General features: G+C 44.3%; 1 protein-coding gene across 1 annotated transcript; it reads left to right on the top strand.

Moving 5' to 3' along the window:
* The first annotated feature begins 938 nt into the window (after positions 1–938).
* Positions 939–19,860, top strand: acot11a (acyl-CoA thioesterase 11a). Its single transcript, XM_036554589.1, has 16 exons — positions 939–1,119; positions 3,771–3,979; positions 5,132–5,201; positions 10,413–10,473; positions 10,881–10,982; positions 11,093–11,228; positions 12,272–12,428; positions 13,395–13,514; positions 14,734–14,872; positions 15,264–15,319; positions 16,167–16,233; positions 16,649–16,732; positions 17,961–18,094; positions 19,005–19,136; positions 19,224–19,350; positions 19,702–19,860. The coding sequence occupies exons 2-16, from the start codon at positions 3,790–3,792 to the stop codon at positions 19,858–19,860; spliced, it is 1,734 nt and encodes a 577-aa protein (XP_036410482.1). The 5' UTR covers positions 939–1,119; positions 3,771–3,789.
* The last annotated feature ends 1,775 nt before the right edge of the window (positions 19,861–21,635 follow it).

The raw sequence follows: 21,635 nt of genomic DNA, 5'->3' as shown, positions 1-21,635 counted from the left end.
GTTGAGACATTTTTGACAGTTGAGACACGTCAGGCACAGACACGATTGCGTCATTGGCACAAAACAAAGACACTTGCTGTGCTGACAATCGACTGGTCTGACCTCAGCATTTACACTGCTTGTGCTGCGACAATGGGTCCCATATGAAACTTGTCATTTTGAAAGGATAAAGAGATCCTCCCAACAAACATGGTAGACCTGCAAGCGACATGCCCCCCATATTGATTTCTAAAGGATTTCATCAGACAGCTCAGATCCAAGTCATCAACAAACAGAGGAGATGCCAAAGACAATGGGAGGCCATGCAGTAGAGTAATAACTTGGGGTTTTAGATGACCTTTAGATGGCTACATGACCTTCCCACCCGAATGGCTATTCGACTTTCCTCTGATGGCTCATGTGTCAAGTTTCTTAAATTAGGCCGAAATAAATAGGACAGTGTAAAACACTTGTGCAAAATAAACAAGAGCTCACAGGAGGACAGTTCTACCTCACTGAGATTTATAGCGATGGTAATGCAGGCTACCCGCGTTGGGGGGCAGAATGCGGCCCCTGATCGTGCCCCCTCGCGCCACAATGTAGCTACACAGTATTAGCACGTGATACGGCAGAAATTCCTGCTGTTCTTGGTCACGTGGGTCTTACTGGATTTTACTGTAAATCCAAGATGCATTTGCCAAGTGTTTTGGTTATGAGGTGGACAACTGAAAAACTGCAAGATGGAAACACGTGAAACTTTTGTAGGGGTGGGAGAAGGACTATGATTGCATTGAATGAGATAAAGTCAAGGCAACTACATTAAAACGATATATCCACATACTCCTGTGAACAGTCAAGTTAAAAGCGAAGTTCTCGAGTAGCACGGGTTCAATAACTCGATGCGAGTTGCAGAAAGTCGTTCCACCTTAAATAGGGGTTGCGAGAGGTGTGACGACTCGCTCAGCGAGTGCTTCTCCAATGAGCGGCGTGAAGTCGTAGCTGCCATAACAAACGGATCACGCTCGTTTACTGCGCTCGAATGCGAATGTTTTGTAAATTTAGCCCGCAGCGTTAGCGAGAGGCTTTCAAAGAAATGCACCTTCACTCGTATCTGCTCGGAGTTTCACATTAACACCGCAGGTGAGTGGGTTTTCGCAGGAGTTTTCCCGGTCGGTGAGTGCTTGGCTGCATGCCCTTAAAATGAAGAACTGAATCAAAGAACAACATCTAGAACGAACATTAAAGTTATAAAACGATACTGGAAACCTGCACTTGTAGTCTCGGACAGAGGGATGTGAATTGACCTTATTCAACATTTATTTCTACAGGAAGGAAATGTAAGGATGTTGTCAGATTGATTGTGCATCTGTGTTTGAGAGAGAGAGATTAAGTTTTTTGGAAGGCTTTCGTGGGAACGGGGCACATATTTTGTTTTCATTGAAACCGGTTTAGCGGTAGTGCGTACTTCTTTGACATTGAATGAACAAATAACACGAGTAGGCCTATAACCTTCTGGAAAAAGATGCACTTTATACGTATTTTGGGCATAATTACATATATGAAATGGCAACAATAACTGCAGAATTAGTATGGCACGTTATGTTTTACAGCACATATATGTGCGGTTTTGCATTTTGACATTTAAAAGGGTAGACTGTATTACTAGACTTAGAAGTTTGTTGCTTTCTCGGTGACAGATATATCGTACTTACATGTAACTCTTATTCAACTTGATATTAAGTTGGCAGTATTAAAAAAAACCATCCCAGCAGTGTAACACACTGGGGAATCTTTGCTTGGATTCACTCATCTCTGCGCCAAGTGCAGTGTGCAAATGAACATAAAAGTGCCGCAAGTAAAAGTTTAGCACTTATAGTGATGCACCTCAGCGGAATTTCGCAGTCAGTCTGAAAAACTTCGCGTGTAAAGGTCAGCTGAGTCATTAGTAAATTTTCTCCCAAGTGTGGAGACGCTGTTGATATAGGCTACGTCACCTCCAAGATGGGTTCAATGAGTTTCTCTGGCGTGAGATCGCGGTCCGAGTGACAGCGGTCCGGTTGCGTTGCGCCGAGACAACGATCTTTAGAAATCAGATCACATAGAATAGGACGCCGAATAATAGAGTCCTTGCGGATTCGTTCCGGAGCAGAGCGAGGCGTTGCGCGAGTACAATGGCTCCCTTGTCAGGCGGAGGGTGTTGGTTCCCCACTACTCTCTTTTTCACTGACGCCTCTGCATCTCATTTATTGGCAACGCAAACAGCTTCCACAGAATGGTCACGGCGCCAGAAATTGTTTGTCGAGACTTACATAACTGGGATTCATATTAAAGTGAGTGGTTGATGACTGCCACGCTGTTCCCAGTGAACAGTCCACGAGACTGTCGCGTCAGCGTCGTCTGGTTTCATTTATTTCTTTTACTGAGGGGGCATGGAGCTGTGTTTAGGGAACTGTGCCATGAGGTTTGTGGGTTTAAAGGTTTGGTAGGCCTCTCCAGTTCGGTGCCATTGGGAAGTATGATCTACCACACATACTCTGCTAAAATTCATGCATAACTTTAATACAGCACACAGGATTCTCCCTATGTATTTGACTAGATGCTGAGAAGTTTGAATTGATTTTCCCATATGAGAGGTGTCTCTGAAAAGAGAAAAAGTGGGTAGTTCATACATTCATTTTGACATCACAGACTGCATGTCAGTAATGAATTATTTCATTTACAACCCACAAAAGGCAAAACTCTATATGTTGTAATTAATCCCTCACATAGGAAACATATGTCTCAAAAAGGCAAATTTGCATGGATAATTACATTTCCTGTTGTTTGTGTTTATAAAACTGGTTGTTTATTGTGCATATGTTGGCCAACAGTTAGCATGTGCAAAGACCCAGGAAAGCTGGTGAGATGTAATGGCAATAAAACGTATTACAGAAAACTGGTTATTGTTGGCAAAGGTCGGAATGAAATGGGTCCATCCAATATTAATCATGAGTGTTATTTTATACAATCCATCCTTGATGCATTCTTATTTCCTCTGAGCTCTTGCGTGTTCCCAAACGTATGATGCATCAAGCCAGGCTAGAATGAGGGCAGACTCGCACCTGCGGATGACAGCAATCCAAAACGCCTCTGCCTGCATAACATCAACTATTTATGTTTCAAGACTGGGATTTTTTAACCACTTCATGGTGCCAGAAAAGGAAATATCTTTTGTTAGATTCATTCAAGCATTGGGTCTCGTTTGAAAAATACTTTGGTTTTCCTTCCTGTGTTCTCTTGCACAGTGACTAAGCTGACAGATAATGTCACCTGCCCCTGAATGTCCAGTCCATTTGCTTTGAAGGCTGCACCTCTCCCTCAGATAATGAGTACATAAAGTTGTGTGTGTGTGTGTGTGTGTGTGTGAGAGAGAGACAGAGAGAAAGAGAGAGAGTGTGTGTGTGAGTCATTGGATGCTTGTGTACAGGAACTTGCGTGAACGGTGTAAACGGCCGATGTCAATGGGGGGGATAGGTTGAGTATTGCCCAATCCACCCTGGTGGCATTGCGCAACAGCAACGACAAGTTCACAAGGGGCTGCAGGCTGCAGACTTGGCATAAAGTGCTGTTGTACTGTACGCTTTTGAAGTCATTAAAAAAATCCGGCGGCTCCGGTTCCTGGTTCCACCTCCCTCCCCCGAGCCCCGAGAGTGAATAGTTTTATAGAGCCGGAGAATGGGCAGGACCGGGGGGCCCTGCAGGGGCACGGGGAGAGGAGCTCCGGCTCACTGACTGCACCCTCCTCCCTGCAGGCCCTCGTCTCCCCCAGCAATGACATCAGAGGCCCGGATGCCTGAGGAGCTAGAGGAGCTGGAGGAGCCCCTGGAGAATGGGGAGGTGTACCGCAACCCCACGGAGGTAAAGATGAGCCAGATAGTACTGCCCTGCCACTCCAACCACTGCGGGGAGCTCAGCATCGGACAGCTGCTCAAGTGGATGGACTCCACCGCCTGCCTGTCAGGTGAGGTCGCACAGCCCAGAGTCCCGTCGTGGGGGGTGGATGGGTGCTCCACAGCACCACTGCAAGGACGTCTGCAAAGTCTTGGGATTAGTGTTTCCTACAAACCACTTTTCTACAGATTCTGAGCTGTCGTAAACATTACATTGTGTTACATTATTGTCATTTAGCTGATGCTCTTATCCAGAGAGACTGACAGTAGGTTGCAATTGTTGCACGTTATCCAGTTTTTACTGCTGGATATTAATAGAGGCAATTGTGGGTTAAGTACCTTGCCCAAGGGTACACCAGCAGTGCCCTAATGGGGAATTGATTTTGGTTACCTGCCCTACTCCTTACCACTATGCTGCCTGCCACCCCAGTATGCCACCATCAGCATGCCATGTGGCATGGGAAGGCATGTAACATGTGGTAGAAATCAAGCAAACCACTGAGGTGTCTGCCATCTGCTCACTGTTGATTGGTCAGACTCTGGTCCAATCATAAGGCCCCTGTGGGTCCCTACATGTGTCAGACAGAAGGAAGGGTGTTTGCCAGGGTCAGCTATTTATGGTTCTTGCACTGCTAAACCTCTCCTAAGGGGAAACTTTTTAAGGTGGTGCACAAAAGTTCCTTTTGATCTCAGGGGCATCCATTTATTGTCGCTATAGAGGATTCTCAATCTGTGTTCATTGAAATGCAACCTGCTGGTGTTTCATCCTTGGTCGTATCAGCCAGTGTTTTCTCAGAGAATGCAAAGGGCTGTGATCAGGGCACACAGAAGTATCTGTAGCTGATATTTAATCTTCTGCAGATAACGGACTCGCTGTAACTGATATGCACGCTACCAGAGACTGGCAAACTCGATTATGACAATTTGTGGCTTATCTAATTTCCGCATCCCACACACATGCTGAGAGAAAGAAGGTGAAGAGATGCTGAACAGACAGATGAAATGTGATGTGAAGGTAGTACAGTTATAATTGTTAGAGTATCACTCTTACCCATCTGAAACACAGTGTCTGTAAGATGCTACTGAAATGAGTCAAATTATAATCAGGAGAATTTTGTGTTCGTGTTGAGTACAGTTAGCGGTGAGACTCTGGACATGTTTTTGTCTGCTCGTATTTGTGCATGCAGGAAATCTCATGACCTTTTTCTCCTGTGTTTTTGCAGCTGAAAGGCATGCTGGTTGTCCCTGCATCACAGCCTCTGTTGACGACATCCACTTCGAGCACACCATAGGGTAACGTTCTTTCACTGTTTGAATGGAAACTTTAGCTGTCTTTCTCCCCCCCACTGTTGATTTTGATGAAAGTAAAAAAGCAGATGCCCTGAACTGCACTAACACAGTGTCCAGCTATATCTTATTTGGATTGAAAACTGCAATTCTGGTGATGTCTGCTGGTATAACTGAATATGTTTCATGGTTCAGTCGGTAACTCTGACCATGTGGACATGGTGTTCAGGGACAGAGTGTTCAGAGCCTGAAGTGCCCGTCCAGTTCCTAAAGGCTGTATGATCAGCTGTTTTTGGTCCGCTCTTAATTGTTGGATTGAAGTCAGTGTTTGTATTTATTAAATCAATTCAGACTGGAAGGCTTGGAAGGAACGTGGCTAAGCATCTTATGGGGCGTTAAGCTCATGAAAGAATTGATAGCATGCTGGAAGGAGGTGAAGTCCAGCACTGAACGCTCTGAAGTTGCTCTTTTTCCCGTGACCCCCATAAACCAAATGCTGAATTCACTTCTGGTTTGACCGGGTAGAAATATACACCTAAGCAAAAGTAAAGCGTGCTTGGTAATATAGTCCATCCTCCTCGGGTATATGTTGATTGTGGGTTATTAGCAGCGGCAGTCACTACCATTACCGTGCCAAGCTGTTTGATGTGTCTTTATGGTCTGAACAAATGTGGAGGTAGGAGAAAGACTCCTCTATACAGTGCATGGCCCAGGAGAAATAGCCTGCAGATGGGTCTCTTAACCAGATGGGTTTGAATCACATGGTGTTGAAAGATGTATCGGTCACTGCCTACATATTTTCCTAAAACGCCGCCGTTTAATGTAACTGCAGACATGCTCTCGTCCAGCAATTCAGCTGCAGCGTGCTCCTCTTTTCCTTCTTTGGCAGCGACTCCGTTCTTAAGAGAAAGCGCCATGCAATAAATACTCAGGATCGAATGGGTGATACTACGCGTGGAGTTTCTTTCAGAGCTGGACCGTTATTTAGGTGTTTCCACTTCAGTAAATCTGTGGAATGTACAGGCTCCATCTGGTTAATCAGGCGTCCAAGTCGCATAAATTATAAGCTGAATCAAACACCTCTTTGGGCGGAATAGATTAATCTTTCCCACTGCGGTCTTATGTTATGTTTGTATTGCTTGACATCTGAAGATGGTAATATATAACTAATGGTGAAAAGTAATGGCGAGAATCAAGTCATTGATGTGCAGTAGCTATATGAACTGCTCCTGGAGATCACTCGTCTGTGTGTGGATCAGATGGTTGTTATCAGTTTACCTCCTGCACCCGGGGTCATGACCACATACACAGACAAACAGACTGTGAATTCTTGCGTTAGAGACCACGCTGGTTCTTCATTGAGCAAAGGCCAGGAGCGTGTGCCAACATTACACTCTGGCGTAGCAGTGACTGAACTGTAAAATAGTACATAAATATCAACAAGCACCACATCGGCCTTCGTGGCATAAAAAACCTCCGAACCGAATCGGTTATGAACGTAAATGGGTAGGAGCACTAATGGTGTTTAATTGGCTGTTTGTTCTTGCAAATTGTGGGGTTAAGAGTAACAGTAGAGAGACTGTTCTCTTCGGCCCTGTGCCAGGGCTGAAACAGCGCGTTAGCAGCCTGCACAGATTTCAGGCCCTCGTCAGAGCTGTGATTTGGATCCCACTGCAAGGTGGCCTGCTCTGTGCTGTGCAGAGCAACAGGAGGCATTTTACAGAACACTTCCTACTCACGAGTCCCGAGTGGAGGATACTCAAGCGCTTTAAACAGGCTCTCTTTTCTTCCTTCTGTCCTACAATGTTTAATGAATGAGGGATATGGGAGTGGAGATGCTGGTTTTGGATTTGTCCTTTTTAACAGAAATGCAGTTTGGACTATGATATTATCCACGCTGTTTAGATCAGAGTAATACGTTCATTGGTTGATTCTGTAAATACCGAATATCGAATCTTCACATGTGAAAGGGTTTTGAGAATGATTTGCTGAGGAATATGAGAAGCGCATACTCGAGAAAAACCTTATTAGTTTTGGGTTCCATGACTTTTGAAGCAATGAAGCATTTCACTCCTCATAAATCCCAATAGGTAGGTGTGTACGTGAGTGAGGCCTTGCACATCTCCCTTTGGGAAACATGCACTTATTAAATATGTTAAACTGAAAGCATTCCTGAGGAGAATGACAAGGTTCTGTTCAGTGATTGGAGTTATTAGTGCAGTCTTAGCACCACCTTGAGTGAACCTCCTTTATAAACCAGCCTGAATGGCTTCAGTACTCTCTGAAGGTTCAGGTTGTTCCTCTGCTCCCTGTGACTATGCTAAAATGTAATGGCCAGCAGTAAATAATAGTCATTTATTATGAATGAATAAATCCCTCTTTTCTCATAAAGGTGAAATCAGACCATAAAGAATTCCCCTGTCCCAGAGGCCTTGTATTAAGCTTTGCACATACTTGCTATTAAAACAGGACCAATTTGGCTCAAATGTCCCTCTTCACCTTCTTGGTGCTTAATGTAGCTTTGTTCGTACCGTATTAGTTAAGATGCTTTTGGTTCAGGGCATATACAGCCTTGTTTATGTGGCATAGTTTTTTTCTTACTCCACGTTAATTGTGAGTTTGTACAGTATAGTAGCATCCAATAGAGATGAGGGTGAGCTGTGGATTAGACCCAGAAGTTGAAAGTGTGTGTCTAGCCCTGTTCAGGTTTAGGAATTTGGACCAGGGTCAGATTATCCACGAGTCACAGGGCAAGGCCGTTCCACAGCTGTGGCTACCTGCCAGTCTGCAAACCCCTTGCTTGCTTCACAGAACAGCTTCGGTGTCATTACATTCAATCAACAGTTTATCAGCAGTCCTCGCCTCTGAGGTGGGTGTCCGGCACGCTGGCTTTATTACGGCCCCCCAGCTGCATTGCCTAAACTGCTGTTTATTAGGCAGATCAAATTTGAGGGGCCACTGATGACGGTACAGTGGAGGCTAATGAGCCCTCTCGAGTGGTGTAAAGCAAGGCCAGGATTCGGTAATTAGCGCAACTGTTGCCACTCCTGGGGTTCTTAATTACTGCTGGTGGAATTAAATTAAAATGCCGGCGCTGAAAGGGACATCTCAGCACTCACTCTCTCTCTCTGTCTGTCTCCTCCTGGTGTTGATAGGTTCTACTGCCAAGCACTGACCCTGTGTCAGTGTCTGTCGTTTACACTGAAACGCATGCGGCGGCAATGTTGCATGGTGGTAAAGAGCAGGACCCGTAGCCAAAAGGTTGCTGGTTCGATTCCCCTCTGGGGTACTGCTGTTGTACCCTTGGGCAAGGTACTTAATCCACAATTGTCTCAGTAAATATCCAGCTGTACAAAATATGTAACGTGTAAAGAATTGTAACCTATGGCAGTCACTCTGGGAAAGAGCATCTGCTAAATGCCATTAATGTAATGTAATGGGTAAGATTAGGGCTGTGTATGCGTGCCTGTGTGTTGGTTGAATCTGCCCTAAGCTTTGCTCTCTCTCCCCTCTTTGTACGGTCGAAGTACTACCCTCTGGTGGACCAGAGATCTGCGCAATCGAAGGCCTGCAAATGTTACCCTCATTTCCCCTACTGTTTGGAGATCATGTTCTTTTGAGGCTGCATCTCGCTTGTTGTATTTGGTTAAACACAACAACTGCCTTTCATTTAAAGGCAGATATTATCAGATGGCACATGGGCCCTGGGTTGAAAGGTCTAGAGGGTGCTCGAATGTTGGTTTTGTTTTGCATTTGCCGCTAATTTCAGCCCTTTGATTATCATATAAAGTCTGTATTTGAATAAGTGGTAAAGTCACCTTTGATTCATTGTCCACATCATATTTATAAGTGTCTGAATGTCAGGGTCATTGTGTGTGTGTGTGTGTGTGTGAGTGAAAATTTTCTAGAGCCCATTGCATTAGGCTCAGTGTCAGGCCTTTGCATAGCAGTGTAAAGCATGTCTTTCATTATGTGGGGAATTGTTTTGGACAAAAATGCCAGCTTCCGTGACGGAAAGGCATTATTCATCTCTGTCAGATGCTTGTAGGAGCACATCAATATCCAGCCGGATGGGAATAGCAAGACAGAACTTGCGTCAGCCTTTGAAACATGAAAGAACCAATCTTTGAGAACCAATATCAAGTGAGACTCGTTTCAAATCATTATTCTTTCTGCTTATTTTCACAAATGACGTTACACCAATGATGGGTCTTCTTTAATTAGTACAGAGCACTCTGCATGCAAGAATTGATTGCTTGTAACCAGTACAAGCCTCGTTTCAAAGCACACCAAATTAAAACACTCCACAGCCATCCATATGAAATCTGGAACACGGGTCAGAGGACTGCTGAACAGATGTTCCTCTCTCTGTTGTCTTGCGTGTGCTTCTGTAAAGGCTGAACATGAAGAGGATTTGCTCTCGAGCTTGGAGCTTTTGTCTTTATGGGAAGGCTGACGAGGTACACAGGCAAATTGGCACAGATTATGTGACATGATCGGAAGGAGGTTCACTGTTGCAATCTTGGATGGGAGTTCCAAGCAAAGGGTTCCGTTGCTTTCCTCTAGAACGGAACTGGTCTGGTTTAGGAGGTCCACAGTCTAACAGGTAATTCTAGCACTCTTACAGCTGGGAAAAGAGGCTAAATTGGTTCCATTGAGACAGTGATAAGTTCGATCACCTGCAAACTGCAAAGTTGGAATGAAAGGTGTTGCTTACACCTGTCCTGGTAGCAAGTTGTGTAGCAATAGCACAGATGAAAAACTGGTTTATAGTGAGATGTGAGAGACCCTAATCAATGGGAAATGACATAGAACATGTTAAACAAGGCTGTATTAAATGTCTCTCCCTCAAGAATCGAGTGGAGATAAGAATCTCTTGCCCCATAGGGCTGAAACACTGTAAACTGTAGAAAAAAGCATTCCTCATCTGGTCTTAAAAATCCTTGGTGCCTCTACCAACCACTGATTGCTAGAGCTAGTGATACAAGTTCCCATTCAAGTGGATCTCCAGTGGACCTTGTTGTTGTAGAGGGATCCAGCAACAGACAACTAAGCTATGTCTTGAATAGCAGAAGGGGTTTCATTCAAACAACTGACTTCAGTCACACAATTCAGATGTGAGGAAGAATGTAAAGCAGTTGGCCTGAATTCACCTGTCTCTCTCATACAGCATCATTTGTACCGCATCTTCAGAATAACGACTCAGTTTTCCTGCAGGGTTGGACAGGTGGTCAACATAAAGGCAAAAGTCAACCGAGCTTTCAACTCAAGCATGGAGGTGAGAGTCATTTATGCAGCTTGAAGCAAACATGCCCTCCTTTTTCTCAATAATGTTTTCTCCCTGTCTAGACTCGTTCTTTACAAGTTTAAATATGTTTACAGCTAAGGATTATATAGCTCAGGTCTGCCTCAGCAATAAAATGCACGTTATTCAAATGCATGTTTAAAAAATGGAGCTCTGAAGACAGAACATGTTTCTTTGCTTATTAAGAGACAATGGAAAACACAATTCTCAGATGACGTCACAATGCACATGACACCGGAGTCTGGCTTTCCAGTTCTGGTCAGATAAGGAGCATTGTGTAGCTTCAGGTACAGTGATGTATGGGACAGGGAAGCTGCACAGCCCCTGTGCTCAGGTCAGAATGGTAACCATGGTGACGTGACGGACGCTGCCGTCTCCAGGTGGGCATTCAGGTGAGCTGCGAGGACCTCTACAGCGACCGGCAGTGGAGGGTGTGCCACGCATACGCGACCTTCGTGGCCCGGCGCACGGAAGCGGGGAAGGTGAGTGCTGGCTGGTGGGGCGCCCCCTGACACCAGTGACCCTGCATTCCTGTGGCCCACGTGCAGGGAGAGACCATTCTTATTAATCGCCTGCGCCTGCGTCTGCGCAGGTGCAGCTGAAGCCGGTGATCCCGCGCACGCAGGAGGAGCAGGTGGAGCACAGCGTCGCCGCCGAGAGACGCAGGATGCGGCTGATCCACGTGGAGATAATGAAGGACCTGCTCGGCAACGGCACGGTCCAGAAAGGTCCGTCGCTGCGGGAACGACCCCGCGTAACGTCAGTCAACCCCCTCCAGGAAGCAGCAGTGTCTTCAGCAGCAAGTGCTGCCTGACGTGCACCAGCCTGCAGCACATTCTTTTCAGCTGATACCATTCTGCTGTTTGTACATGTGCAATATTGTAAGTGCAGCAATCCAAACTACACCACAGAGGAAACGGTGAAAGCAATTTACGTAATGGAGTTTGAAAAAATGTGCTGTTAGGTGGATATTGTGAAGCTTGCACATCACAAGGAAACTTAATATTTATGTTGACATGTGGGTAAGAGAAACACAGGCTGTGCATGATCATATGCATAATTGGAGAGCTAGTTGTGTCTGCATGCAGTAAGTATGTGGTGCGTGCATGCGTGTGTGTGTGCAAGTTCTGTTGTATCTTATGGGCGTTTGTGTTTCCCTCTTTGCACGTGTGTGTGTGTGTGTGTGTGTGTGTGTTTGTGTGTGCATGTGCATGTGTGCACACATGTGCATGTGTGTTTGTGCATATTCTGTTGTGTCTCTTGTATCTAATGGGCATATACATTTTCCTGTGCACGTGTATCTTGTGTGTGTGTGTGTGTGTGTGTTTGTATGTGCATTTCTTTGTGCGTGTGTGTGTGTGTGTTTGTATGTGTGTTTGTGTGTGTGTGTATGTGTATGTGTGTGTGTGTGTATGTGTATGTGTGTATGTGCGTGTGTGTGTTTGTGTGTGTGTACGTGTGTATGTGTGTGTGTGTGTTTGTATGTGCGTGTGTGTGTGTGTGTGTGTTTGTATGTACGTGTGTATGTGTGTATGTGTTTGTATGTGTGTGTGTGCGTGTTTATGTGTGTGTGTGTTTGTATGTGTGTGTGTGTGTGTGTGTGTGTGTGTTTGTATGTGCGTGTGTATGTGTGTATGTGTTTGTATGTGTGTGTGTGCGTGTTTATGTGTGTGTGTGTGTGTTTGTATGTGTGTGTGTGTGTGTGTGTGTGTGTTTGTATGTGCGTGTGTATGTGTGTATGTGTTTGTATGTGTGTGTGTGTGCCTCACAGTGGCGGACTGCCAGGAGTTCCAGGACGCCGTTCCCGCAGAGAGAACGCGGGTGGAGAGTGTGGAGCTCGTACTCCCCCCTCATGCTAACCACCAGGTCAACACCTTTGGGGGTCAGATCATGGCCTGGATGGAGAATGTGGCCACCATCGCTGCCAGGTAACACCCCCCGCTCTACCGAGGCCTGGCTGAGAGTCATCTGAATGTGCTATCATTTAACTACACTAGCATTTTCTTTTAGAGGCCTTTTGAGCTCCATTTCTGTACCCTGTTATAATGTGGATCACTGTGTTTTTATCTACACATATTTCAGAAATGGGTACTGAATGTCAGAATCCCAGGGTATTTAAGAGAGATCCAAAAGGGTTTGCTATTTAAATGAGTTTGTCAGTTTAAAAAAGAGTTGGTGAAAAATAATTTAACTGGGCCAGCAGATCCAAACCCAAATAATTATACTGTATAGAATAAAAAATATAAACCCAGGACATGCTGTAAACCCATTTCTGACTAACCTAGTACTAATCATGGCTTTAATTCAGATTTAATTTCAGTAGTTTCAGTTCAACCTAAACCAGTGCATGTTTTCTTTAAGAACGAAACAACTGAGAAATTCATGCAGAAGTTCAGTTCCTAATACTCTGCACCTGTTGAGTGGCAGTTGACTCATTTGAATGTTGAGTTTTAAGCAAATAAAACCCTGTGACTGTTAATGTTTGCAAATGTCACACCCTTTCATTGGATGAGATTAGACTTTGATATTTCGGCGTAATCATAAACCTGCCCAGGCTTGGTGTTGTTTAGGCTCTTCTCAGGCTGTTGTTACTTATTACTGATGTGGAGTAGGTTGTGCCATTCATGTTATCACAGTTTTAGTACACAGCTGTTACGCAAACGTGTTTGGCACTGTAGTATTTCTGCAGTTAATCGGTGTGCCACCTTCAGCAGGGTGCAAATCTGCCACTAGATGGTGCTGTTTCCCCTACTGCAGTGTGGTGCTTGGTCTTTTCAGTTTGCATTATTCAAAACAGTATGGGTCCTTTCTCTAGGGATAATAAGAATGATTCTCTCTCTCTCTCTCTCTCTCTCTCTCTCTCTCTCTCTCTCTCTCTCTCTCTCTCACCGCAGTCGGTTGTGCAATGCACACCCCACCCTCCGGACGATCGACATGTTTCACTTCCGAGGTCCCTCCCAAGTCGGAGACCGCGTGGTCCTGAAGGCCATCGTCAACAACACCTTCAAGCACAGGTGGGCCTGAATCACAGCAAAGCATCGTGCCAAGCAGGGCATGATAGACTGTGGTTCAGGTGAGGTTTGGAATTCGGGATGTATACCAGGATTAAAGGACTAACAGTATGTCAATTATGAGGCTCACATACCTAGTCTTTGTTATTATAATTTTTATTCTGACTAAAGATTCAGGGGCAATTTCAAACTTTATCCTTGTTGTCACTCAGCCAGTGAATTCTCTCATTGAAATGTGAACGTGATTAAGATAAGTCAATGAAAAGACCAAAGGCCAAAGCAAAAAGGGAATGCAATAAAAAAATTCAAGGCCTTCATCCTTTCATGTGCCCAACTTGGTGGACATTTTTATGACTGAAGATCTTTACAGTCCTTGTCTACTTTTAGAATAAATGATGATCACAATTTTTTTCTAAGAGATACTGAACTCGATCAACCAAGACAAAGACAAGTCTAATTGTGCCTTTCTGATTTCTCCAGTATGATTTTATTTCCTCATTCATGGTTAATATGAGGGTCACACGTTGTGCTGGAGAGGCTGAATTCGCGATATTTTATCAACATGTACCGTGTTAAAGGGAGACTCTTTTACATCACATTATTCTCATTTAGCAGAGGCTCTTACCCAGAGCAAGTACACAGGTTACAATTTTACATATTATCCATTTATACAGGTGGATATTTATAGACGCAATTTTTGGGTTAAGTACTTTGCCCAAGGGTACAACAGCTGTGACCCAGCGGGGAATTGAACCGGCAACCTTTCAGCTTCAAGCCCTGCTCTCTATCATTCCACCCCACTACCACTACTCTTCAACACGAGGAGCATTATGGGAAAGATCTCTCTTTGTTTCTTCGTCCGATGAAGTGTAAATAAAGCTGTAGATAACATTTGTCTAGTTTGGTCACAGTTTTGTCAAGATGATACCTCTTGAAACAAGCTCTCAGATCGGATTCATTTGTTTGTTGTGACTGGCATGTCTCTGCCTGTCTCTGAACTCTTAAGCAAAGCATCCATCATCAAGCTCTGTTGTCTTTCCACTTTGGGGGTTGGGTCAGTCAGGAAAGGGTTTGGTGATTGCCACCTAGTGGCTGCACACAGACATTGCTTAGATCTTGAGCTGAAGCATAAGGACAGTAACTTCCTGGTGTTAATGCGATCAGTGATCACATGATTCTTAGTGACCAATTCCTGTTTGGTGTTCTCTTTGTGATGTCACAGCATGGAGGTGGGCGTGTGCGCGGAAGCCTATCAGGCTGGGGAGACCCCGCGGCACATCAACAGTGCCTTCATGACCTTCGAGGTTCTGGACGAAGACAGGAAGCCCCGCACATTGCCCCGGATACGACCCGAGCCTGTGGTGAGAGCACTAGACGAGTCCATAGATCTAAATAAACCACTGCAATTGGCACTAAAGCACAATATGTGACCTCTGTTCACGTGTGTGCTACTCTAGAGCTAGCAACATGAATACTATAGGGTTCATGCACAGGTTTGGATCCATGTTGGCAACAGCTGAGTCACAAGTTGCAGTTCAGGCATTACAATTGGCAGGTACAAATAAAGGATCGGAACTGGACTGGATCACATCAGTTCATGTGAACTGAGAAAAACTGAGGGTATTTATAGGAATGGGAGAAGTAATTGTCCACACTGGCGGATAATCAAGTGTGCTAAATGCTTTGGGTGGAGATTTGCTCTCACTAGGGTTTTACTGGGCTTCCGGCTGAAACGTGTGATGTCATTGGCAGAATGGGAAGAGGCGGTACCGGGAGGCCATTGCCAGGAAGAAGATCCGATTGGACAGGTGAAGCAACTAGCCACGCTTTTTGTCATATTTGTTCGGGGGCTATTATTAGCCTTTATCCATTTACAAAGTGACTCAATTTAGGACTATCTGTGACCAAGTCCCCTCAATTCATCATAGTTAGGACGGGGCTCTTGAGCCCTATTTGTGTCTTTGGGGGTAAAATTTGTTTTTAAAGGTATAAATGACGTTCTTCACTAACACGATTGCCATCAGTCAAAAACCTGTGAACACTATAGTCGACCTCGATGAGTCCACAGACACGGATGTTGATTACAGAGCAGGCCAGAGAAATCGATCAACCTGAACCCAATAACTGAAAGGGATTCCTGTGTCTACCACACTGATGGTTGTTTCTGTGTGCTCCTCTCATCTCCGTCACAATGCGTCGGTTCAAAGAGCTCTTTATTTATTCAGAGGGGCGGTGTGGATTACCAAAGTGAATCCATACAGAGCTGGGGGGATTTGGTTAGAGGTGGAAAACAAAGCCATGCACAACCGTGTCCTGAAATGGCTCTGATCCACTATATTTTCAGTTGTCTTGAAACCACCAGCAGTCCTACAACATTCAAATGGCACTGTCAAAATGATGACTCCTTGATTCGAGTTGATCAAGTGGTTGAGTGCTTTTGTGAACCAAAAACATGCAGTCAGTCTGGCTAATTGTGGACAGGCTTTGATCACCTTATTAATCTCCAGGTGAATGTTGACCCTCTCGCAACACTTTGGGCTCATGTACTATAATTGATCTGAATCACTGATCTGAAGGCCACAGCAAACCCACAATGTAGCTTTCTGTTGCCAGGACTGCAGAGTCTGATCTGAGCTCTCTGTGTGTCTCCCTCAGGAAGTACATCATCTCCTGCAAACATACGGAAGTGCCCCTGTCTGTCCCCTGGGACCCCAGCAACCAGGTAACCTTACCTGCCAAGCAGCAAAGAGTGGGTCACGCCCGTAAAGATAAATGTTTGTTCACTCTGAGCAGGTGTGGGCTGGTGACATTAGTATGGAAGTGATTATGCGCACGATTAAAGTGGCCTCAATGTGTTTGAAAAGCACCCCCTGAATATGTGTTGCAATAACTGGTTATCCTTTGCTTGGCATTTACTGACTGCTCAATTGCCCTGTAAAAACTCCAATCAGATAGTCTTATCGCAGTTTGATAGAGGTGAAGCACTTGTGCATGTGTGATTTTTCAGAGCTGCAAAGTATTGTGTCTGGCCTTTGACTGTGCTTGTCGGGTTTAAAACCAGCAAAAGCAAAACGAAAAGCGTTAAAATCAAATGTTCCACACGATGTGAAAGTGTCTTTTTTGCTCAATGTCTGCAGGTGTACCTGAGCTATAACAATGTGTCTGCCCTGAAGATGCTAGCAGCCAGAAACAACTGGGTGTTGAGTTCAGAGAAAAACAAGGTCAGTGCATCCGAATGGGGTATCCATATCAAACACTCCCATGACCACAGCGTGGTGTTATGGTTAGGGTGCTGGCCAGCATAAATACGTATGTACATAATACACTGACATATAATATACATCTATTTATGTGTCAGATATGTGCGTCTGAAGGGCAGTAATGATGATGATGCCATAATGAATGATAAAGGCTTCTCATGATGATAGTATGTTATAGTATAGTATATTTATAGGAGAATGATGTCATCAATGATGGCATTTTATTTCCACTGATTGTCATGTCATATGTGTTTAGATACTTCTCATGAATGCAGGCATACATGTAGTCCATTTGTGGGTGCAATTTTATTGCTTAGAATGCTGAACGTGCAAGTGTCACCATCATCAGTAAAGTGACAGAGTTTTAGTGCTGGCGTTCACCATACCTATCATGTTCACTATACATCACGCACCCTCCTCTCAGCTGTGCATTATCAGGTTCATTTCAGGATACATAATGCATAACATGTCAGATAATAGATGTGTCCTTTATACTACACGAATAGCATGTAGTGAGCAAGCTGCCTGATAGTGAAGTGCATTCAGTGAAATGCACAGACTGGCCTGGAAGGCTGCAGTCTAGCCTGGCTTGTTGGCTTATCAAGTGCGAGGACAGAGGTTAAGCTCATGAATCCAGTCAAATGACCGCAGCACTTGTGGGTGACGAAAACCAGACAGCGCTGGTAACTGCTGAAGTGGCGTTATGGACTCTGTAACATGCTTCAATTGAATGCAGTGGCAGGTAATGGTGACTCAAACGGCCTCAGTTACTGGATGTGCAAAAAAAAAAAACACCTGTGGCTCTAAGCTTATGTAATTTCTTTATTAACGACTGTAATGGTAATGTAGAACAGTTCTGATTCAGGTGAATATGCCCCTGCCTTAATGCATGTAGGGGTGGTAGTGTAGCATAGTGGGTAGGGAGCAGGACTCATAACTGAAAGGTTGCCGGTTCAGTTCCCCATGGGGGCACCGCTGCTGTACCCTTGGGCAAGGTACTTAACCAACAGTTGTCCAGCTGTATAAATGGATAACGTTGTAAAAAACTGTAACCGATGTAAGTTGCTCTGAATAAGAGTGTCTGCTAAATGCCGATAATGTAATGTAATGCAAGCCCCTCTATGCTGGCCTCTGTGGCGGGTCTGGGAAACCTCTAACGTGTCTCTGTGGGCGTGTCCCTGGTTCTCAGGTGAGCCTCTACACCCTGGAGGAGAACCAAGTGTTGTGCTTCCGGGTGGAGACTCATGTGGATGTCCCGGTGGAACAAGTCTTTGTGCTGCTATCCGACCTCAGCCGGAGGCAGGAGTGGGACAGACACTATGAGTATGTACCACAGGGCCAGAGCATCACACCTGCAGTCACCTGTGGTAGATACTCACCTGGTATTAAACGCATTCAGCTCTCTATCAGAGGGGGTGGAGCAGAGGAACTTAGGGGTGCATGCCAAAGTTAAGTATTAATCTGTTTGTGGAAGACTCCAGCATCATGAGTAACACTGACACTGTTAGTCGAAAACAACATCTGTATTTTTGTATGGTTCAGATGGATTTATTACCCTCATGAACAGTCCCAAGTTGTTGCTGCTGGTCTGTGACCATACACATACACAGCAAAAAGAACGGAAATGTTATACTCAGATAAAGCATGCAGTCTTCTCTTTCTTTAATTCTTCATGTGTTTGGACATAATATCTCTGGCAGTATGATGCAATTGGACGTTATGTCTTTGTAAGAGTGCATTTCTCCGGATCTGTGCTGATACCGGGTATCAAGTTCTGTTTCTTTGGTTTGTAAGCTAGTGAAAAGAGAATTGCACGGAAGCCAAGAAACGAGACCACTGTGGCACCGTTGCTGTACGTGTGATTGGTGCAGGCCAGAGCAGTTCAGATATGGCTTTTGCTTGTGTTGTACACTGCCTCACTTGTAAGTTGCTTTGGATAAAAGTGTTTGCCAAATGAATAAATGTAAATAATAATGTAAAAATGTAAATAATGAATAAATGTAAATAATAATGTAAAAATGTAAATAATGAATAAATGTAAATAATAATATAAAAATGTAAATAATGAATAAATGTAAATAATAATGTAAAAATGTAAATAATGAATAAATGTAAATAGTAATGTAAAAATGTAAATAATGAATAAATGTAAATAATAATGTAAAAATGTAAATAATGAATAAATGTAAATGTAATTTTCCCCCCTTGTTTGCTGTCCCCGTGTGCTTTGAAGGCAGTGCGAGCTGATCAACCAGGTGGACGAGGACGACATGATCTACCGTGTGGTCACCCCCTCGGTTCGCAAGGACACCAAGGGCCAGGACTTCATCCTGCTGGCTTCCAGAAGGCGTCCCTGTAACACCGGGTAAGTGACACCTCCATCTGGGGACACATCAGCATGTACTAAAAAAAACGCAATGTCATTCAGGCTAAGCCTTTTTGTCCTCTTTAGGGACCCGTATGTGATCGCTCTGCGGTCTGTCACCCTCCCAACTCACCCCCCGACAGAGGATTACAACCGAGGAGAGGTGGTCTGTGCGGGATTCAGCATCTGGGAGGTGTCCAGAAGTGTGACAAAGGTAGAGAATTAGTTAATGACTGTTACATTAGACAGCATGGCTGCATTCACTCTCATCAGGGAGACATCTGATTCGAGTCTGTTTTCATAACGATTTCTACATTACATAGACCAGCCACACTGACTCAGAGTAGGGTTGTCTGGCTTTTTTCTTGTAAGTCTTGCTTTCTGGAACAAATGTTATGTACTGCATATCTCTGAAGTAGAATGAGCAGGTCTGGTTTTTGAGAGGCTGTTTGTTTCGTCATGGAAGCTGGTGTAATTAAGAGGGCAGTGGAGCTCTTTGGCATTTGGGCTCAGATTGTATTTCATAACTGACACCAGTTTGTCTGTACTCTCCGGCATGCCTCAGATCGCCTACTACAACCAGGCCACGCCCCAGGTGCTGCCCTACATCTCCACCGACATTGCCGGGCTGTCCTCCAGCTTCTGCTGCACCTTCCGCTCCTGCAGCCAGTTCCTGGAGGAGAATAAGGACAGCCTGGGGGTCCCGGCCTCCACCGCATTGTAACACCTGGCTGTGACCAGGGTTTGTGGGGTGGGGAGGGGGGTCTCAGGGTGGGGTGGGGCGGGGCAGGGGTGGCAAGCAGGACCCCCCTCCCCGGGAGGCTCTCCAAACCACACGGACGTGGGACATTGCCACCTCCTTTGGAGCTGGCGGCTTTTCCATCATTACCTTAACACCGGACTCGTCACTGCCTTTAAATAACGTTAACTGGGGCAGGCAGCTGAAAGAAATGTCACAGCCCCGTTTCACAAGCGGGGCTCTTTCTTCACCCCGTAAGACTTCACTGTCCCCGCTGTATCTACAGCGGGCTCACTAAATGGCATTTCCATGTTTCGTGGCACCATCTCTGACAGTAACGTCCTGTACAGGATTTACTTTTTCACTTGTGTAACAAGTATGACCTCTAAGCAGTAGCAGTAGATTTCTTAATCTGTTGATATGACTAACAAACCAATCAACGTCCAACAGAATCAGTACTGTAGCTGCCTCTTGATGTTAACATTTTGCATAGTGTTGTTTAGATAATATGGGCATATCCTGTGAATTGTTTTGAACCTTTGTAGATATTATGAAAAGATTTCACACATGTCCTATGCAGTGCTCTCAGAAAAGGTACTCAAAGCTTAAGTATGAACTGGGCATATGAACATCTGGGAGATTTTACAGGGCTTTTTAGTCAAGTGCAATATAATTCTACATATATAATGGTACACAGGAGAGTAAAATTGTTTTGCAAATTGTCTACCTCCAGAAATCACAGTTCACAGGCTGTTTCTTTTCAAACAGATTATAAAGACAAGGCTAAGCCAAAATGTTGGTAATCATATTGCAGAAGCAATTTTGAATAAAGGAAGCACAATTTAAAGAGTGGTTATCAAGTCTTTTCATCTATGCTTTTATACATGAGTTAATACATGAGTTAATAATTCATCAATCATAAGCACAGGAACACTTCTTAGTACTAATGAGATGATGGAACTAAAACAATATCAGAATCTGCCTCAAGGTGTCAAATGAAACTTCAGTGCTCTTGTCTGAAACTTTTATTACAAATTTAAAGGAAGGGTTAAAGGAATGCGATGTTTGTCTCATGCAGCAATTCCAGTCAATGTCATTTCAGTGACAGCCCCAAATGCAGAACTGAAAATGCACACATTTGTTAATGGCAGTTACAGACAGAGCATTTCACTGTTAGATTCAGGCTGAGCCCACGTCACACATTTGGCCATTTCATCCTATGTTCAGATGACTGAGGAACCATAAACCACCTTTCAGCACATTAATGTGCATGTTAATGTCTTTCAGCACCTAGCACATTATATAGTGGGAGTGGTTTGTACAATGCCTTTGATGACTGGAACATTTAAATATGCAGTTGATTATATTTTAAATTATTATGAAAACTGACTGAAGACCACAGGACGACAAAAGGTGGAATTCTTAGCTTCGGACTTTGTGGCCCTGAAACATTGTAATTCTTCATTTGTAATTCTTTCACACAGTGCCTTCAGTGAAGTAAATACAGTAAAGAATATTGATTAACCAAGCAGAAGAGAAATGCTGGTTTTAGTTTTTCCTCAGCGCATACATCTTTGAACTCCACATAAACACTCAGATGTATTATCAGTATTTCTGGTGCTGGGTGGGTTCTCTCATGTCTTATTTAAAAAAAAATCAACACAAGACATTTTGTTCTCCCTCTTGTTATGTTTGAATATTTTAAATAATTTGAATATTTGAAAGTTCTTTTCCTACATGCAATTACAGGATGCGACTGT

The sequence above is a fragment of the Megalops cyprinoides genome, chromosome 20 (genome assembly GCF_013368585.1).
Source record: "Megalops cyprinoides isolate fMegCyp1 chromosome 20, fMegCyp1.pri, whole genome shotgun sequence".
Classification (NCBI taxonomy): domain Eukaryota; kingdom Metazoa; phylum Chordata; class Actinopteri; order Elopiformes; family Megalopidae; genus Megalops; species Megalops cyprinoides.
Note: the sequence above shows the minus strand (reverse complement) of the source record. Positions and strands in the feature narration are given on the sequence as shown.